General features: G+C 38.4%; 1 protein-coding gene across 1 annotated transcript; it reads right to left on the reverse strand.

Moving 5' to 3' along the window:
- Nucleotides 1-1,909: 1,909 nt before the first annotated feature.
- LOC118820563 (short transient receptor potential channel 2-like) lies at nucleotides 1,910-16,595 on the reverse strand. The gene is made up of 21 exons (XM_036588922.1): nucleotides 16,426-16,595; nucleotides 16,076-16,217; nucleotides 15,075-15,230; nucleotides 14,546-14,712; nucleotides 14,247-14,329; nucleotides 14,001-14,158; nucleotides 13,844-13,889; nucleotides 12,134-12,360; nucleotides 11,802-12,028; nucleotides 9,144-9,836; nucleotides 8,684-8,893; nucleotides 7,394-7,558; nucleotides 6,715-6,889; nucleotides 6,341-6,541; nucleotides 5,234-5,396; nucleotides 4,841-4,933; nucleotides 4,558-4,750; nucleotides 4,321-4,448; nucleotides 4,153-4,216; nucleotides 3,924-4,053; nucleotides 1,910-2,574 (listed from the first exon to the last, which is right to left on the reverse strand). The coding sequence occupies exons 1-21, from the start codon at nucleotides 16,468-16,470 to the stop codon at nucleotides 1,910-1,912; spliced, it is 4,131 nt and encodes a 1,376-aa protein (XP_036444815.1). The 5' UTR covers nucleotides 16,471-16,595.
- Between the last annotated feature and the right edge of the window lie 3,757 nt (nucleotides 16,596-20,352).

Here is a 20,352-nt window from a genome sequence, read left to right on the forward strand (position 1 = left end):
AACTGTACTCAGTCTCCATATTTATTTCTCTTGGGTGTACTGCCTAACAGTTCTGTACATTGTGATTAATATTTTCATTGTGATCTTGGAATGAATGCATTTTGAATGTCAGGAGTACAAGTAATATCAGAAGCAGCCTGGGTGCCTTTTTATTTACATATAGATCCTGTACTATAAAATTTCTAATCTGTAAAGAATTTTGTTTTTACATATTAAAACAATAAAATTTCTTTGTACAAAAAAAAAAAATTGGGTGGGCAGGGTAGTCTTTTTCCCTCTGAACAAACGCAAAGGTTTTATTAAATGTTCTTGGTGTCATTTAAAGTGGGCTTTGTGAAAGTTCAACCCAAGTCTTGCAGCAGTTTTGCCCTTAAGCTTCACACAATTGTCAAATAATCTGGATAATCAAAGCAACTGCATGTATGAGAGCAACTGATAACTAATAATTTTGGACTGGTAATGAATAATAATGCTGAAGCCTTTTGCTCTTTTAGGGGATTTTGTGCTTTCTCTCCAAAAAAAAAAAATCTCAATCAAATGTATGGCTCTCTCTACAAACCCCTCAATCATATGTTTAAGTGTTACAATGTTGTACAGCATAATATAAATTCATTGATTACTGTTATCAAGTGACCCTAAAAATTTGCAAAAAAAAAAAAAATCACAAGAATGCAGATCCAGCTGAATCATAAAAATTAATTAGACCATAGCCATTCAGTAAATCTGATCAAATTAGATTTGGCACAATCATTTGATCACAAGAGACAAGAAACTGTTGGTTGGAGGATATTTTATCTGAGTATATCACCCGGTAAATCAGAAGCACAGGTGTGGTGCTTTTACTCAGGCCAGGAGAAGTGAAGCCCCTGGTGATATATTAATTAATAATCAAGGGACCTTTTCAGGACAGCCCAGCTGTGTGTTACAAACAGCAGGTGTTAAACAAGCTGCAACCTGTACGCAGGCCAAGGGGACAATTACAGCTCTCACTCAACAAAACCTGCAACTGTTTCACCATTTAACTCTTTCGTTTCTTTAGTTGGGGTGGAAAAAAGGAATTATACATTAATGTTAAAGATTGAGGTGTTTATTCATATCATTATTCAGCAGTTTGCACATTTTCTACAATATTCCCATAATATACAAAAACACAAGAAATTCTTTATCAAGTGCTTGATTAAGAGGAACTGTAAGTATTGAGCCATAGTATATTGTTTATTTTGGTACACTTTGCATGAGAGATTTTTACACTTCTAAAGATTTTTTGACACTTCTAAACGTTCAACTGGTAGTAACAGAAGAGTTTCAGGTAACTGACGTGTTTTTGTTTGTTTTTCTTTTCTTGTGTGTACACACTGCCTGTCAAAAGTTTGGGGACACCAAGCCTTTTGAAACATTTTTATGAACATGCTTTTCATGAGTTCACACTAACTTAACATTAAAGACGTACAGGTTTGTTTTGAGGACAGCAATATTGTGTTTCCGTATTTGTGGCAATAAATATAAAATCTGTTCATTAGGAAAAAAAAAACCTAGCAGCTTTAACTGCTGTACACAATTTTGTCATAATAACACCAAGCATCCCTCAAAGATGCTCTGCCATGGCTTTTCTGTCTTGTTCTGGGACATCCTAGAGCTTTGTGGAGCTATTTGGTCAGCTATCTCAAACCTTTTAAACTCCTCCCTCCTCCTTTTAAAAGCCTCTTTCCTCTCCAAATCATTTTTCTCACTTAATTGAAAAGTCATAATGAAAGTCCAACATTCTTCAGGAAACAGAGAAAGAAAGAAAAGTTTCCTTAAACTTTGTATACATGCAGTAAATTTAAATAATGTTAACATTTTTATTACGCTCATTTATAGTAAGATCATTTTAGAACAGAATAATAAAGCTAGCAGATTGTTGAAGTTATTAAGGGCTGTTATCTGAGAGTTCTAGTTCTTGAGATCCAAAGCCAGTGTCATGTGAGTCGCTGCTGTCAGTGGGAGAAGCTGCCTTGTTCCCTTTGAAACCTGAAATCTCTTGTCCGTTGTTTCTTTCCTCTATTTGCTTAGCCATAAAACTTACAATCCCAGTTCTTCTCTCAATTACCACATTTACTTCAGACATGTCAAACTCCTCAGATGTCCCTTCATTAGCTCTCCCCTCCTCCATCTTCTTTGTCTCATCCTCTATCTCACCCTCTCCATCTCCACTTCCAGTCTCTTCCTCACCAGATAAACTGTTCTTCATATCTACCACTGTCTGATCACCACTGGCCTCCTCCTCACTGACTTCTGTGACGTTGTCCCCTCCTGCGTCTTTCTGCTCCATACTCTCAGGTTCCAGACCAGGGTCTTCTTGGTGTACATTCACCAGTAGAGGTGTGCTTTTACTTTCTGATGGTCCGCTGCTGCCAAAGTCCCGAAAGTTGTTTTTGGCCCCCCTTATGTACTTCCCCAGCACGGAGGAGGAACTTCTCTCTGAAGGATCCATTTTGGCCTCTTCTATGTCTAACAGGGTCTGGTGAATTTGCTTCATCTCAGCATGCAACCGTCCAACTACTTTGCTAAGCTCCGTCACCCGATTTCCAACATCTACAAAAAAGGCGTATAGTATGGCGTTAATATTGTGACAAAAGTTTTAAATATAATAATAAAGTCCACAAGCAAATTTCTAAGTATCAAAACCTCACAAATATGAGGAGAGTTAAATCTAAATTAATTTTTCAAAAAGATTAATACTCATTTTCATTCATTTTTTCCTTTTTGCTGATTTTACTGATACATATTTTGCTTCTGGTATCGTTCTTTTACTTCTGAAATCTTACTTTGCATCTAACTTGTGGCCAATAGAGAGTACAGGTGAACGCCTCTTCTAAGACTTAACATTTTGCTTGTGGATTTAATTATTTTATGTTAAAATTTTGGCACTAAATTAACTTGATATATAGCAACACTTTTTAAACTTTAACTTTTTAAATGTTTTTTTTTAATCAAATGAATAATACACAAGTGGCTTAAGCTGGGACCCTGACCAAACAGCAGTGGACAGCAGCAGTCAGGGAGATCTATGGGATAACTCATAAACTGAGACTCAAACAAGAGGAAAGTCAAAAATGCTATTATTTATGGACTGTTTATGTTCAAATTATAGAATTTACTTTATTTCTTTTAGGTAAATTCTTTGTAAAGATGGGTGCCTATGTATTACCGTACAGCATTTCTTAGTGAACAGATATGACGAACAGTGGTCCCAAAAAGTATTTGGATTTAGGTTACTAAAATGCTTAACAAAATGACATTTGTTTCAGAGAAAAACACTTTCAGCACATCATCAAACTGATGTTGGACTCTTTGTGTGGAGAAAGCCTGAGAATTCTTCTAACGAGGAAACGTCAAAGTCTGATTCTGGTTTTCTTACATGAAGCGTACAACTGTATTTTGGATGCAAACCTGCAGAAGTCTGCAAAGAAAAATACTCGATAAACGGTAACAATCAGAAAAACACCAGTCGCCTTTTGAAAGAATGCTTTGTCAAAAAAAATTTATGCTACTTGAAATGTTGTTTTCTAACACAATGAACATTTTTAAGTAAGGCACTTACACTCCAATTTCTTTTAGGGGCAAACAAGCATGGTTTTTTTTTTTTTAACTGTTGTATTTCCTGTTTTGGATGCTGACAAAAGAGGTTTTGTTGGAACTGTTAAAAACTAATACTACTAGTAAGTTAACCTCATAATGTTCTTTTTTAGCAATTGCATAGAAAACGGTGCCAATGGCTGAGTTACTGTTAAGTTACATGCATGAGAAATATAGAAGTCTGGACCCACCAATGGGTCAGCAAATATTATGGGTTAAAAAAAGTTTTTCCACCTTCTCTAGGACACTCCCTAAACCCCCCCCAAAAAAACACAATAATAGTAAATATGCCTTTTCTATCATACCTTTGCGTTTTGTTTCCTCAAACTCCCTCCTTGCAGACTCAATGTAGCGCTGCACCAGAGCACGAATGACTTGCTGTCTGTAAGACATTTTCTCATCTACGCCTCCATCATCCTTCATAGACACATTTGACTGCACAATCAGAACAACAAGCCTTTTGCAGCAGACAATTTTAGTGATATGCAGAGTCTAAACAAAGTGCCTGTTTGGAAATAAACTCACCATAGAGGCAATAGGTGGATAGTCTGGGGTTGAATTAAATTTGCAACAGCAGCAGATTCTTCGGAAAATTCCTCTAGAAATAAAAATAACACAGAAATGAGAACTCTGGAAATCTCTTGGCTTGTTTTGTTTTAATAACAAGCGAGAGAGCACTGGAGCTAAAAATGGTTAACTTACCGTATGAGGTAGAAGAAAGCCTTTGGTGAGGGAATGATGTTGAAGGGGACAGGCATAGTGAGGCCCTCTCTGAAGTAGCTAAGATACAGCTTAGAACGGGCAAACTTCCACTCCACATCAGCATCATCCTACAGGGGATGGTCAATAAAGAGAAACGGGTGGATTTTGAATTAATTTATAGAAAGAACAGGGCTATTCTGTACAAACGGCATTTCAAAGTGGCCTCAGTAAGCTTACCTCAATCTTCTGGAAAGAGTTTGTGATCATGGCAATGAGCATGTTCAACAGCACAATGACAATGAGAAGCGTGAAGATACCATAAAGGATTCTACCCACGAACTCCGCCACAACAAAATCAGGCATATCCACATACTCCTTGTTGACGACACCAAACATTGTCCAGAACAGGAACTGGAAAGTCTCATTAAACCTGGTAAGGATGTATCGGTTTCAACTTCAACACAGAAACCAACATTTTAAATTTATGAACAAAACTGATACTTTTAATATTAGATCAGACCTTCCAAGCTGAGGAGAGATGACATAAGGAACGTAGATATTGTTGATTCCACACAGAAAGGCTGTACCGATGATCATCAGAATAAACAAGAACCTGGAGAGAAAGAACATCCCATTCAAAATGGCAAAAAACTGAAAAGTACTTTTTGCTGAGCAACAACTCAGCACTGTTTGAGGCAAGTGTGTAATGACTTAGTCATGCATTTGTATGTTACTAACTGGCAGCTAAAACCTTCAATTACTTATGAGGTACATTAGCCTTGTAGCTCCAGTGCAAAACTAAAGAAGCAGACTTCATACACCAGACATGTTTTGAATGACTGACAGCATTAACATCATTCAGTTCACTGGTTTATCCTCCAGCAGTGAAAACTGCACTCTACTGTATTTCTACCTTATCATGTCATCAATCATCTTCCCCATAGAGATCTGCAGGGTTCCCAGAGACTCTTGTGCAGGCAAGATGTAGGCTAGACGTGTGAAACTGAGCATGCTGGTCACGGCAAAAAGCACTTCGGCTATCAGCTGAGGATCCTCCTGGCGCCAGTCATCACGCACTACAGATAGTAAAGATGCAGATAAGAGTGATGCTGTTATTTCACTACATATACAGAGATCATATATAGAGAGAGGCCTTTTGGGGCTAAATGAGCCAACTGTGAGGGTAGGCTGAAAATGAGTGGGTAATTCCAGAAATATTAACCCCTTGAAGGGTCTGTATATAGGCCCACACCTTAGTTCCTCACTCTCATAACTAAACAACTTACATATTAGTTTCATAGTAGTAACTGAATAATGTAATAGTACATTACATTAATTAGATGAATAAAACATTAATAACCTGATAATAGTCTAGGGCTTGAAGGGTTAGGAATACAATAAATTTGGCAGTCAAAAATAATCTCCAAAACCTTTTTTTGTAGTGATCACTGATACTAAAAAATGAATGCAAACATAGTAAACAGTGCTTCAGCATTTGAGTAAAGGTTAGGTTTTCATTCCAACCAAGCAGGAGCACAAGTTGTTGTTTTTCCAGTTGTTTAATTCTCAGTCTTCCAAGTCTTCAAACAACTGATTAGTTGTACCAGGAGTGTTTCTGTATGGTTGAAATAAAAAGCTTAAGCCACATTATCCCTTTGCAGATAAGACTATTTTGTGGTTTTCCTTCCTTAAGAGAACAGATTTGTCTCTTTAAATACACAAAATACAGTCACTAAATATTACTGTATTAAATATTTGCAACTCAATTTTTTTGCCTGCCAGTGTATATTCACCACCTGTAGTGGACTGATTGTTTCTGGTTATAGTCTTGTGGGTGCAGACATAATCTTGTAATGAGAACTTCTGGGAACAACCATGAGAAATTTTGGGCTAAGTGTTGGTGGGAACAAACTGAGTATGAAATTTCTAAACCAATCAAATGCCTCGTTGAGGCGGAGCTCAGAGCAGTGGACGATGGTGCACTCGTCAATACTGTCCTACAGACAATAAAGTCCCTCACAAGTCTGAGTGAAGTAGACACATTCCTCTTCAGTTCCAGGTGACAGACAAAGGAAGTGGCCTTTGAGCATGATGACCACTCGCAGGGTGAAGGCGGCCAAATACATGCTGAGCACCATCATATCCAGACAGTTCCACAAATCCAGGAAGTAGCTCCGCAGCCCCTCGATCCACACCTCCTTACATTCAAACCAGAAGAACCCTAAAAAAAATGATGCACTAAGGATGGCACTGTACATATATGTGTTATACTTAATGTAATTATTGTGATCTTTTCACCACAAATGGAATCTATGTGAACACTACTCACTTATCACACTTGTGGTGCTGTAATGAAGGAAACATGGATGTCAGGTGATGGAGAAATGAACCTACCAGCGACCCACACCATATGGAAAGAGTTGTGCAAGATGTTCGGCTGCCTGGATGCAAATGAATCCCGATACATCTCCATGGTGAGAGATTCCCCTAACAATGTGATGAGGAACCACAAATAGGAGGCAGAGTGAAGGAGGAATTTGATCACTGGAATCTTCAAAATCTTCCCCACCTAAAATAAACAACACAACATGAATAACATTTTCCACTTTGTTTATAAAACCTGCACAATAACCTTTATTATGTAAAAGAAAAGATTGTTGGTTTAAAATGAAAAAGTGCCATGAAATTATTTTGTCAAAGCATTGCCTGAATAATTTTGATAAATAATGGCACTGTGTATTATTTCAACACTGCAAAATAATCGTGATGATCATTTTAGCCCTAAGGCTCAGAGGAGGGCATGACAGACTCCACTGCTAGTCTATATTCTTTTGCCATTTTTGCCTCCACAACATAAATTTAACTACAGACTCTCAAACTCCAAACGAAGGTTCAAATATTTATCCTCGTGTGACTCCAGAAAATGATGAATACATAAATGTATGATGCAAGGATACATGTTAGCAGTCACCACTAGCTAACTAAAGCCATATGTTTGTTAGGCCAGCTAAAATCGTGACACTGACCACCACAACAAATTTTTATTAACAGCCAAATGTATGTGTTTTAATACCTTTGACTTTGGTGCAATCCAGTAGATGAGGCAGAGGAAGGGCATGGTGAGAAAGATCCCCATAGACACTAGGAGTTTCCAGGCTGTCCTGCTGCCCCTCCAGCCTGGCAAGTTTCCACACCAGATGGAGGAGAGCACTTGCTGGCAGATTGGGTGGGCTACAAACTGGAGATATGCAAGTCAACATATAATATTGGTTAATCCCTTAAAATCCCAGTCTTGTTACATACTAATGCTAACCATACACTAGAAGACTTTGAAAAGACTTTTGAAAGACTAAAGTCTGACACCCTCTCACATCTAGAGACAGTGTCACAGTTTTTCATCACACATTATGAATTTTGAAAAGACAGGAAATCTTGCAGTGTCACTATTTACAAGACTGCAACTAGACTTTTGAGATTATTTCCCATCATGCACCTGGTGGAAATATACAAGCAGAGAAACCCTTTTCCTTCCACTCTATAGTGGTACAGATGGGAAGATACATTGGCTGAGCATGTAAAGATCTGGGGCTCAGCCCAGTTCACTGTAGGACTGTATATTCTGGTCAGATCATCACCCAGAATCTTTTAACTAACCTGTAAAATGTGCAGTTACTTTTTTATTTAACATAAAGATTTACACATCAACACAACATGCAGCGAATCAGCCTTGTTGATTGGATATTATGCACTAAACCATAAAAAACAGTGTAACAGAAAGCAGAAAAGAAAAAACGGCAATGATTCTTCAATAATGCCATTCTTAAAGTCCTGAAATATTAAAGCAGTCACTTTATATTTTAAGTTATGTGATTATTGTATTAAAGTTGAGCAGATTTGCCGTTTTTACAGAGATTTCAGGCACTCACACGTACATTCTCTCTCTCTCTATCTCTCTCTCTCTCTCTGTCTCTCTCTTTCTACCGCGCCGCGCGCATGCGCTAGCCCGCAAGCACTCACGCGCGTCACTATTTTCATGAGCCAAGACTTAAAGACTCTCATGATTTTGTCCCGACATGGATATTTGTCTGCGACAGTGAATTCGCTTGAAAAGTCGTTTGGTGTAAGGCCAGCATAAGGCTTATTACTTAGTAACTGCAAGGACTTCAACTGGCTAAGCTATTCTTAGATTACAGAAGTGTGTAACAAAACTTTGGGCCCACCCTGGCCATTCAAGGGGTTAAGCTTTCTACATACATATTCAATATACACTGACTCTGTGAGCATAGTTTGCCTAATTATGATAGTTTCAATATCTTAGTGCTCAGCATGTGAAGAACCAACAGAACCAGTTGGAAAAGCCTGCCTGTTTCTGGTTGTAGTTGACAGCAAGTCGCAGACGGGCCAGGTTTGGTATGCCTTTCTCAAATGCTTGATCATGAAACTCGTCCTCACTGTCCTCATCGTCAACCCCAGAGCTGTTCAAAATGGTGGTGACCTCACTCTGATTCCGGCACATTCCCAGCAATTCCACAGCGAACTCCTGACACAACTCCTCAAGGGCAAGATACTGAGGCTGAAAGAGGTAACAGACCATGACTTACTACTACAGTGCAAAACATTTACATCTGAAATCCATTTAAATGAACTGAAAGAATCTAACAGAGGCTAAAAGAGGCTAACAGAGCTTTATAAACATCAGCCACAAGTTAAACTGAATGAAGTTATGTCTGGATGCCTGGTCATGGCTCTGTGAGACACATGTAATTGCACTGATATTCTCTACCATGGCATAACTTCAAAATGACTGACGAGCCCTGTCTGACCTTAAATTCAGGCTCCTTCTTGGAGAGTTTACGAAGGTCACGGCTCAGATGGAAGGCGCTGAGCATGGCATCCTCAGCGGTAATAGACAGGTAGGCCCTGCTGGCGAGGCCACGGTAGGTGTTAATGCGTGACAGGGAGAACTTGAGCAAGTCATACTGGCGGCCATTGCGGCACTCCAGGCAAGCGCAGGAGACCTTGTGTGGCCAAGGGATGACGTGGCCTTTCTGTGTAAGCATGTTGACAATATCGTACAGATCCTTCTGGCAGGCCAGCGTCAACGGGGTCACTCCAGGGGCGAACTGAGAGTCGTCAATAGAATGGTCAAAAATGGCCTGGGAGAAAGAGCGCACGTCCATCTTGTTTCCTTTTTCTTGATCCAGTCGGTCCAGGAGGCGCTTCACGATGCGAGGCTGGTTGGTATCCACTGCCACCAACAGAGCTTCATGGATTTGCCGAAAATCAAACTTCACCCCCTGAAGCAGAGCGCCCATTGTGTCCTCGTTGCCCAGCCTGATGGACAGGTTCAGAGCTTCTCTCCATTGTCTGTCCTCAGACTCCTCCAGCTGACGGATGATCCCATCCCCTGTCTTCAGGAGCCCACTAATCATGACCATGTTCCCCTCCTGGATGGCACTGATGAGCTCTGGGGGGAAACGCAGCTTCTTGTTCACAATCTCCCTCCATTGCTCTGGCTGGAAGATAGTAGAAGGCTGTTACTGCTAATCCAAGCATTACACCTAACATCGAAAATACAGTCCCACCAGGATTTCGCTGCTATTTTTGTGACTGTTGCAGGCAAAGTGTGATTTTTCTAAAATGTGTGGCAATATTTACATTATGTTTTTGTTTTTATTGATTGATTTGGGGGGGGGGGGGGGGTAAGGGTTAAAACTGGTTGGTGATGATGATTGTGATATATTTCTTCAGTTTGTTTTAAATGTGGGCAAGTTAAAAGTTAAATGAGAACATACACAATCAGAATAATATCTATTATTCCGAGTCTGTATGTTCTCATTGTTGTATGTATATATATATATATATATATATATATATATATATATATATATATAATGTGTGTGTGTATGTATAGATACACACACACACAAATCTTTATAAAGCCTTGATTGATCCTTCAGTCAAATATAAAAAAAAACATGGTGAAAAGAAGTAAAATAAGGTGCTCTCAAACTACAGTATCTGAGCTATACCTAAAAATAATTAGCAAAATGTTGTCTTATTAAAATGTAATATAATAATAATAATGATCATCATTAAAATTGCCATTATGATCACTAATAATAAAATTATCATTTAATTAAAATGTCTAAAAAGCAGGATTAACAATTATATATGCTACAAATAAATCCATGGACTAGCAAACCCAACTCAACAACTAGCATTCATTGATTGTTTTGTAAGGATGCAAGAAAGCAGATCATGTTTAACCAATGTAACAGCTTCTCTTCTCTTACACATTTCAATGTCTATTACCTGTCTGCTGTCAAATTACAACACAGCAACAGGCACAGTCAGTTAAAACTCACTTACAAAATATTTGCTGATCAATGCCAAACAATAAAAAACTACTCAAACAAGACATTCTCTTACATGTGAACTCATTAATAACAGCCCCAAAATCATGAATAAACAATAAGGAAGTAACACTATTTTGTACTCATTTTTGTCAAGCTTTAAAGTAAAATTTCATTAATTTTATCCAAAACAATTTGTTTTTAATGTACTATTTGAACAAAAATGACATCTTACCGTGAGGTTTTCCATTATGGTAAAAAAAAAACTAGAAAAACAAACTTAAAACAATATTTCTGGAAAGCTGTTTCAATAAATCAATTCCACATGTCCAAAATCCACCAGAGACCTTATGAGCCTTCAAACCCAAGTTGAGACAGAAACAGTCATTCTTAGAAGCCTCTGTATCTGAACTGAATGAGTGTGAGTGGGTGCATCAGGATGACTCCAGCAGTTTGATGAAACTGAGGAGTTAACATGCCTGAATGGGTAAATTCACCTTCAATTACCTCACGAACCAAATAACAGCTTGCAGTCCCAGAAGGTCATAGCCAATTAAAAACAGACAGTATGTTTCACATGTGCTTATCTCATTAAGGTCCTTAGATCTCTTCTCCTTTTTCCTTCCACACACATTTCTTTCCTGGACAACCATTCGCCAATTGTGAACTAAAATCAGTCTGGCCAACTATACAAAAACAGAAGTTTGGTTTATTTACATTTCTTTTGGCAGTAAACAATACCACAAAGGAGAGAACAGCAGTTGAAACAGCATACATTTACATTGATACACTTCAATATTTTCCACAATGCCTTTGATTAAAACATTTCAGGTGTTGAATCATGTACATATGGACACCAAAAAAACAGTATAAAAAGAAATAGCACTAAAAAGTTTAAAATGTATTGCTGTCTTTCATATTCAGACCAATGTTTCCGTGGCCTATACATTGCTTCCCCCACGATACCAAATACTGTACATGAAAAGCACAGTGATGCTGATGTGTCTTCCGCTCTGTCCAAGGTATGTAAAGTTGCGTGCAAAATGCTTCAATCCTCATTATTTCATCAGCTACGCAGAAGCAACCACACTTGGATCAAATCATAACCCCAGAGACTCAGTCTACCCATACAGTATCACCACAGGCGCTGGCATGCTGCTCGATGCAGTCTATAGGGAACCTGAAGGAGCACAAAGGACACGGCACCATGAGGTCATCTCTGCTGGTACTAAAAGGTGGGGGAGAGGGTGAAGAGGGCATGATGTCTGTCTCTGTGTCGCTTGAGAGCCCAACTGAACTAGAATCCAGACACGAGGAAGCATGAAAAGGCAAATAAAGTGGGCTAAAAGACACTGTGTAGCAGAGAGACACAGGAACAGAGGGAAAATAAGAGTTAACAACTTAGGTAAAAAATAAATTATTTTAAAATTCTAAAAATAAAATATGCACCCACTTACCTCCACATATTGGGCATACAGACTCAGAAGGCTCTAGGTGGTCAGGAATGTTCTGTATAGGTGACCTAGCTGGTATAGGAGTTTTGACAGGGCTGTGTTTGAAAGTGCTCATTTCCTTCTTTTTGACAGTTCTGGTTGGTGTACTTATTTGTTGATGTTTAGATGACAAATTCTCACACTTGGATCTGGATCTCTTTGTAGAAGACATCATGCTTGCCTGCTCCTGCCTGAAAAACCATAATGCAGAAAGTCGTGTTATGCTGCATTGACACTGGTGTGTTGTGGCAGCAGACTTGAACACTTTCACTCTCTTCAACTGGCTGCTTATGAGGGTTACGAAAGTGTGAAATCTATTTGGAATAAATCTTGCTAATTTAATATTTATGCAATTAATGCATTGATTATTAACTTGGTTTGTATCATTAGGTTGATATTTTCCAAAACGTTGATTAGGTTAACACTAGACAAATTCAGGTTTGGGGAGCAGAGGTTATTGATTATTATTTGCAGTCAATATCAGTGATTTTAATGCATCCAACTAATCATCTTCCCTCTCAGATTTTGAATTCTAGAGTAAAAAGTTTAAATATTTGGGCTTTTCCCACTGTTCTTCGTTGTCACTTTTGTAAGCAGACTGAATGTTTCATATGCTGAGCTGCAGACACTAATCACACAAAGACCACGTCTTCTGATTCGGCAAAGGCATCACAATGGCTGGATTCATTCGCATAAGTTCAGCTCTGCTCAACTGTTTTGATGAACTGCATCCTCCAAATTCATTATGCACTGGGCAGCCGCATCGGACTGACATACCACTTCGCTTAGAAAACAAATGGGATCCTTTGTTCTGCATTGCTGCTCAACAAACAAAAATGCATCATGCAATATTAGGCATAATCCTGCAAAAATTGTTCACTTAATCTAAGCAGTGGAAAACTCTAGCCTTGATGCAATGGGGCTCAGATTTAACAAATCCAACAAAAATGATAAAGCCTGGTTTGGACTGGACAATGTGAGTCCCGTTTTGGTCTGTTTTTGCTGCTGCAAATGGATTTTCAGGACCATTAACAAAAGTCGTAAAACATATATAACTTTCAGTTGTTAGTTATAGGGAGAATTAATGATTAAGAATAATTGATTATGATTAAGCACAACTTCAACCTTTCTGATGTACTGAAAAGAAAGAAAGAAAAAAAAAACAGTTGTTGCAGATATTTTGATTATTGGTCATGTAGTGTGACTGACAATACCAATTAATCTCACTGACTGTGATAATTGTGAAAGCGAGTAAGTAAAAACTACCCATTCTTTTTTAAAAGACTGCTAAAATTATGCTCATTTTGACAGCTTACTACAACTGGATTAGGAGAAACTTTAATTTGTATTTTTCTCACTCTTCCAACTGCTAACAAATCCCAAAAGTTTTATTTTTCAAGGACAAACTGGTAATTGCCACAAGAACTGACCTCTTCTGTTGCAAATTGAATAACATGTACAAAACAGTTATAAACCACAGTCAGACATATTTTACCTTGTACATGTGTACGGTATGCAAAGATAACCATTCACAGTGGAAACATCCCTTGTGTATTATGACTGAGATTTAAGTAGTAGCTGTGGCTTGTTGGCTGTATGTGTTTTTTATTCATTTGGTGAATTCAGTACTTAAATTAACATGGCTTTACATTGCATGAACAATAACACACATACCTCATTTTTGACTTTCTTCTACGCTCTTGAGGAGTACTAGCTTTACCTGCAAGAGAAAAAAATCCACTTGAATGTGCCACTAAAAACAACATATTTGTCAGTCTCAAATGTGTTCTTACTAAATGCACTCATATGGCATGACAAGTGCTGCACTTACTAAGTTGTGTGTTCTCGCTCTTAGCTTCTCCCTGGATGGGATTGCTGCTGTGGGGTTCAATGTATAGAGACCGCTTGGTGGACTGGGCAGCTGTTACCATTCGCTCTGCCCTGCTCAAACTCCCATGTTTCCTTTGGTCTTCTGCTGGAGAGTTTTCTCTGAGAGTGACAAACATAAACATACTATTAGCATGCTAAGCAACCGTATCCCAGTTCTTCATTAATGAAACATTTATTCCATACTCACCCTGTCTTACGCCCAAAGAAGGTGTGCTGTACAGCAGGGCTGGTAAGCCACTCTCTCACAGACTGTATCTTATCTGGTGTGCCCTGTTAACCATTCAAAAGATTTCTGAGTTATACTCTTAAACACCAGCCCCAGCTTGCATAATCGCAGTGGTACCCTTCCAGCCTTTCACTTTTATATTCTTATAAAATCATATAATAATCAGTCAATCCTGACCTCCCCCGCAGATTAATCAACTAGCATATAATATATAACAGGATATTGCATAGGAATGAATGAAATTTCCTGCAATATCTCACCTGGTTTTCAGTGTCCTCCTGATGAGATGAAACCTCCTCAGTGTGTTCCTCTGCAGTGCGAAGGCGCAGAAAAAACAGGCCAAACTGAGAGCGTTTGTTGAATGGCTGAGTGCAGGTGACCCGCAGCCTGTCCCAGCTCTCCTCAGCAGCTTGAGGCAAGAAATCAGCTGAAAACGGACAGATTATGTAACCGTTACATCCCCTTCTGTATCAATCATACGTACAAAACTAAAACACTGTTTTTTTAAAACCTAAATTTGTGAAACTCTGTAGCTGAGTGATTTCATTAAGTATTACATTTAAAGTTTATATGTTAGAGGTGTGAATCCGTGACCTGCAAAATGTTTGATTTGATTGTGATTCTTTAGAAAACAATACAATATTTTGATAAAGTTTGATACAGATTATTTTGGTACAATCCAGAAATGTTTAATATTACATTGAGAATTACATTTATCTAATTTTTTTTACAGACTAAAAAAGTTGTGAAAGGTGTGTCTAGTTTTTTAGTGTTCTGCTGAAGTGATACCTTTTTTGAACATGCGCACACCCTGTCGGCCTTTGCCCTGTCGCGAATCAGCTGGACTCATCAGGGTTGCAGTGGGTAACAGTGTGACATAAGGATGGTCTAATGGCCATGAGGAGCGTCCTACATCCACCTGTATGAACGCAGAGCCACAGTTTCCTTAAAAATGACAAAACAAAAGAAATCCAGTTAGAGTAAATGCATAAAACTCTGAAGCATCACATACTGGTGGTGTCTTGCGTACCTGATGACTCAATAACAGTGTGATAACATTTTAACTACATTTTTGACAGCGACAATACCGACTAGTATTTCATCTGCAAAGTGCAGCGATATAAAATGAAAGGCTGTCAACACTGAACATTGTTGCATTCAGTACATTTTGCTCCAACTCAAAAGATGTCAAAATCCCTTAAAGGCAAATTCCACCGATTTTTAAAATTTTCTGCATAATCCCATACATTAAGATGCAAACAAAATTATCCAAAGTGAAGTCTAGGCAAACAGATGTCCAAAGAGTTTAATACCTCTAAAGTATACCTCACATCAAGTTATTCCATAAAATGGTTATGAGCCTAGTGAGGGGACGTATTGGTATATGCAGATTTACCATTTTCTTCAGTTTGTTGCCATTATCAACATTACATATAAAAACTCCACATATAGTAAACCAGTTCACTGTAGGTTCACTGGATAGCAAATAAAATGGCTATAATAACATTGCAGACCCCTGGTTACTATCACCACCATTATAAACGAATCTGAACCGGTACGTTTCTCTACAACGCACTGTTTCACACCAAACCACTCACAATGACGCTGTTTACATCTCAACCGTTGAATTAGAAAAAAAAAGAAAAATCGACGGAATTCCCTTTTCTTCAGTTTGAGTGTCAGTTACAATGGTCAAATGGGAAGTTATGTCAGGCTGTCATGTTTATGCTCATGTTCTAAAACAAAAGGCACCTACATTTATTTCTAGGACAGAACCAAGAGCCCCTCACCAACATCGATGAAGCCAACAGTAGAAGCTCTCTCCAGCTGCAGCTCTGCTTTGAGCACTCCGCTGCAGGCTTGTTTACCACACAGCCACGGCTTGCTAGCTCCTGTGTGCTCACAGAGATTCTCCACGCAGTTCTTGGGGTCCTGAAAAGATTTCATATTTTACTACGCTGGCATAATGTTATACTTAATTGTAAGTTACAACGTAACCCGTTTTTGACAGTGATAATATCGGTATCAAAATTCAGTGTTCAGATAGTTTTCCAGTAACAGGCTCATCGAAACTGACCTAACCTACAGCACCACGATAACAACTATAACTTCAATAAGTTTGGTATATTTTTTCGGTTACCTGCGACGTGAATGAGACAACGTGTTTAATTCTGATAGGTGCCATAGCAAAGACTGCTCGATTGGCTAGCAGAACACAAGATTATTTAAAAGTTGCACTCATGATAGTTCAATGAACGTTTAGCTAACTTATTCGAGCTCATTCACAGACGCTTCGTATCCGCTGCCATTTTCCCGCCTGTTGTATCAGCTGACTGTCTCTTAGCAACACTGCCCGCCTCGTCCGGTTTCAGGCGCCCTCTAGTGGCTCCGGGAGAAAAGACCACTGCGCCTGAACAACAAACGGGGAAGGGCTGAGCAACGCTGGACACAAACATGAACTACTCCAAAAATACATGTTTGTACTGCTTAATTTTTTCCTACTCTGTCAGTACGCGAAAATGATAAAAGAAAACGGTTAAAGTTAAAAAAAAGTTAAGACAGCCTTTGCGTTAAACAGCATCCAGAGAACTCTGGTCTGCGTCCAAAACCACATACTATACACACTACGCGTACTACACTAATGTATACCTAGCGGTGGTATGCTATTTTGACACATTATTCAGTGTGGTAGTATTTGGACACAGCCTTGGAGACAATCTCAGAATAAACCTTTTAACCAACCACAAATACATTCATAACATGTAACATTAAGATGTTTAGGGTTTTTAAAAAGATATTTCATGCTTACTGAATATTTAATTATAAGCTTGCTATGTTTTATGTCATTTTAAATACATTATTTTTAAAATTTTCGTTGAAAGTTCTTAAGATTTTATGTTTCTGGATCCAGCATTCACATGGTACTCTACTGGAATCAAATTTAGGCTCTCACTCCTAATCTCCTAAATCCACATGTCAGTAAATTAGTTGGCAAATGCTTAATTATGATGCTTCACAAATTTTATTTGCAAAAAATGGCCAGGGCCCACCAGCAGGCCCAAAGTTTTATCACACACTTCTATAACCTAGGAACAGCTCAGCCAGTTCGCACTGAAGTTCCTGTAGTTACTGAATAATAAGCCTTAGTATGTAATAAGCCTGTGATTTTAAGGGGTTAATACACAGTAACAAAAACAGTATATTTCCCATGTCTTCAGCTAGATTTAGGTTTCTAGCTTATGTATACTGCTCATCCTGCAATGCAGCACAGCTGCTTATGAGCCCCATACATCCTGGCTTTGATGCACATCTGTCATGTGAACTACTATGCAGAGTAACCACACATCAGGATGCAGCTGTTAAACATATATGGTCTTGGTGGGGGTCCAGGGCAGCCGGCACTGGGCAAGGTCAGAAACTAAAGAACGTGGGTGGAACACAGATAATACAAAAAACATAAATCCAAACCTCACTTCTTCAGTAGATATGTTTGTGATAAGCAGGAGTGTGTGATTTTTACTCATTTCATTCAGTGAAAAAATTTTTACTATAAAGTCATGTCTGAATAAAAAGTCACACTGAAAAAAACATGTAGTGCATTGTATTGCAAAATTTGTCTGCATATATATGGAATCTGCATCACGTAAAAGTAACACGGTAGCATGGTAACATGCTAACATGGTAACATGCCAAATTAAATAAATGATTAACAGATGATAGTTCATTTGTTAGTGCCTTTGGTGGCTTCTACACCTTAGGAACAAGACTGAGCGTAGTGTGTATGCTCTCAGCTGTTTGTGGCCTTTGCTAGGCAGCTGTAGCTGTCTGTTAGCATATGTGAGATATCAGGACACAGCCTGAGCTGACATACTGCATCTGTCTTCTGTCCTCTTAAGCTAAACCTTGAAGAGATAGTTTGGGGGATAAAGATCTCAAAATGTAGTCAATGTCTGAAGTTTGCTTATTTAGTTTTGCACCGGAGCTATGAGGCTAATGTAACTAACAAGTAATAGAAGCTGTGAAAGCTGTACGTAGAAACTGCATTCTTAAATCATCACACACTATCTCTAACTAGATTGAGATGTTAAATAGACATGTTTATATGGATTCCCACACTATATGTCATACTGTTATCTGTGAAAATGGACAAAAGTACATCACATGCCTACATTTGAAATAGCAGGGAAACTGTCAGATATCTTCAAGTCAGTCTAGCTAAAAACATGCCCTTCCTGCTGGATGTAAAGTTTTTTGCTCTAGCTTGGTAAATTACTGCCCAGTGTCTCAATTGCTGAGCCCAGTCCTGTTGTTCAGCACACTGCAGCTCCTTATTAGGCCCCAGACAGAAAAAGCTCCCTCTGGTAAGGAGATAATCACATAAAGCTCAATTTGCCAAAAAATGAAAGTAAAGTTTTCAGAGATGTTTGTTTCAGCTCGTCCAATCCTTCACAAACATATTTAAGTCCAAATGTGTTTGTCAGGTCATGAAAACATTTTGAAAATGTAATGCGTGGGTTTATTTGCATTAATTTGTGTTTGTTATGTAAAAACGTGAAAAGAATATAACAACACAGACTCCCTATTTTGTCAAATATTGTTGTTACAGATAAACACAAGGCAGACTATCACTCTGATGGTCTTATTTGAGGGCGGTCCAGCCTGTGGTCGGGCACAGGAACAGCCTAGAGCTCAGGACCATTCTGTGGCCAATGTAATCTTTCTGGTGGAATGACAACATCATACTTCTCCCAGTAATACTAGAAAAACAGCAGGCTAATAGTGATTTAAAAAGACAAAATCAGACTAAATCACTAAGAGAATTTAGGGTTCAAGTTTTTACAGTGCCCTCCAACATTATTATTTTTATGAGTGAAATCTAACCTTTTGTTTCGGCAAAAATATGATTTAAAGAAAAAACACATATAAAATAATATTTTTTATTGCAAAAACATGTCACAATTATCAGCAAACCTGCATTTTGTCATCTGTACATCCTCCCAGCCAAAATAATAGCTCTGAGTATTGTCTTATAATGCTGAATGAAGTGAGAGAAAATATATAATGAGATAAAACCATTATTCCATGCAAAATGAGACTCTCCTCTTTTGCTCACCTCAAGAGTTTTCAATGGTGATTAATTCAGGGTAACAGGGATGACTGCTGCAAAAGCTTGATTATGTAGTTCATGAACCACTTTTTTGTGGATTTGGAGGCATGCTTTGTGTCATGCCTTGACTTGCTGAAGGAGCCAACCATGACCCACTTTTACTCTCCTTTTTATCTCCTGTCATTTGATGGAGCCCACAGAGTCCTTGTATTCTAACAAGGATCAAAGACCCACCACCATACTTCACTAACGGGAAACAGATTATGCCAAAGCAACTGATCTGATCTGATGTTTGTCTTATCTGACTATAGGAACTTGTTCCAATCAAACTCGACATTTAAATCCAGTTGCTTACTTTTATTGTTTGACAAAAGTAGAGGCTGTTTTCTGGTAAGCTTTTGGAAACATAAATATTTGTTGGCTTTGAGGTGGCACTTAATTTTAGTTTCGCAGCTTGGTAACCCCAAAAAAACTCTTCTTGCAACAGTCCAACAGCTGAGCAAATGTTTTGTGTTTTCTTCTTGACTGTGGATGAGTGCAAAAGCCATTTGTGCAAGACCACCACAGCTCCCATTGCTTGAAGTTTCTTAGATATTGCCTAATAGTGAAGATGGGTGCTTATGGTGAAAAGCTGTTTTACTATTGCCATTGCTTGGTTTATGAAGATCAGCAACCTTCTCTCATTTCACTTATGTATTCTCTGACCTTGCACATATTAAAGGGCAATTCCACCGATTTTTCTAAATTTTTCCAAAAGTCAACTGTTAAACTGTATATAGAAATTAAGAGAGGTTTAATGTGAAATGCTCCGTTCTAGAGAAAGAATTGTTCACAGTGGTGGCAAATGGAACCAGACATCTGAAAAGTTGAATGCCTCTACAAGCTACATCACAAAAAGATCTTACATGAAACTGCTATGAATACGCTGCCCAAGACCATCAGCAACATGACATTTAAAAA

Source organism: Colossoma macropomum, unplaced genomic scaffold (genome assembly GCF_904425465.1).
Source record: "Colossoma macropomum unplaced genomic scaffold, Colossoma_macropomum, whole genome shotgun sequence".
Taxonomy (NCBI): domain Eukaryota; kingdom Metazoa; phylum Chordata; class Actinopteri; order Characiformes; family Serrasalmidae; genus Colossoma; species Colossoma macropomum.

Coding starts and splice junctions, on each gene's coding strand:
- LOC118820563 (XM_036588922.1), bottom strand. CDS start 16,470: ATGGCACCTATCAGAATTAAACACGTTGTCTCATTCACGTCGCAG. Junction 14,713..15,074: donor TGTGCGCATGTTCAAAAAAG/GTATCACTTCAG, acceptor GTCCGTTTTCAG/CTGATTTCTTGCCTCAAGCT. Junction 6,890..7,393: donor GGATTGCACCAAAGTCAAAG/GTATTAAAACAC, acceptor TGTTTATTTTAG/GTGGGGAAGATTTTGAAGAT.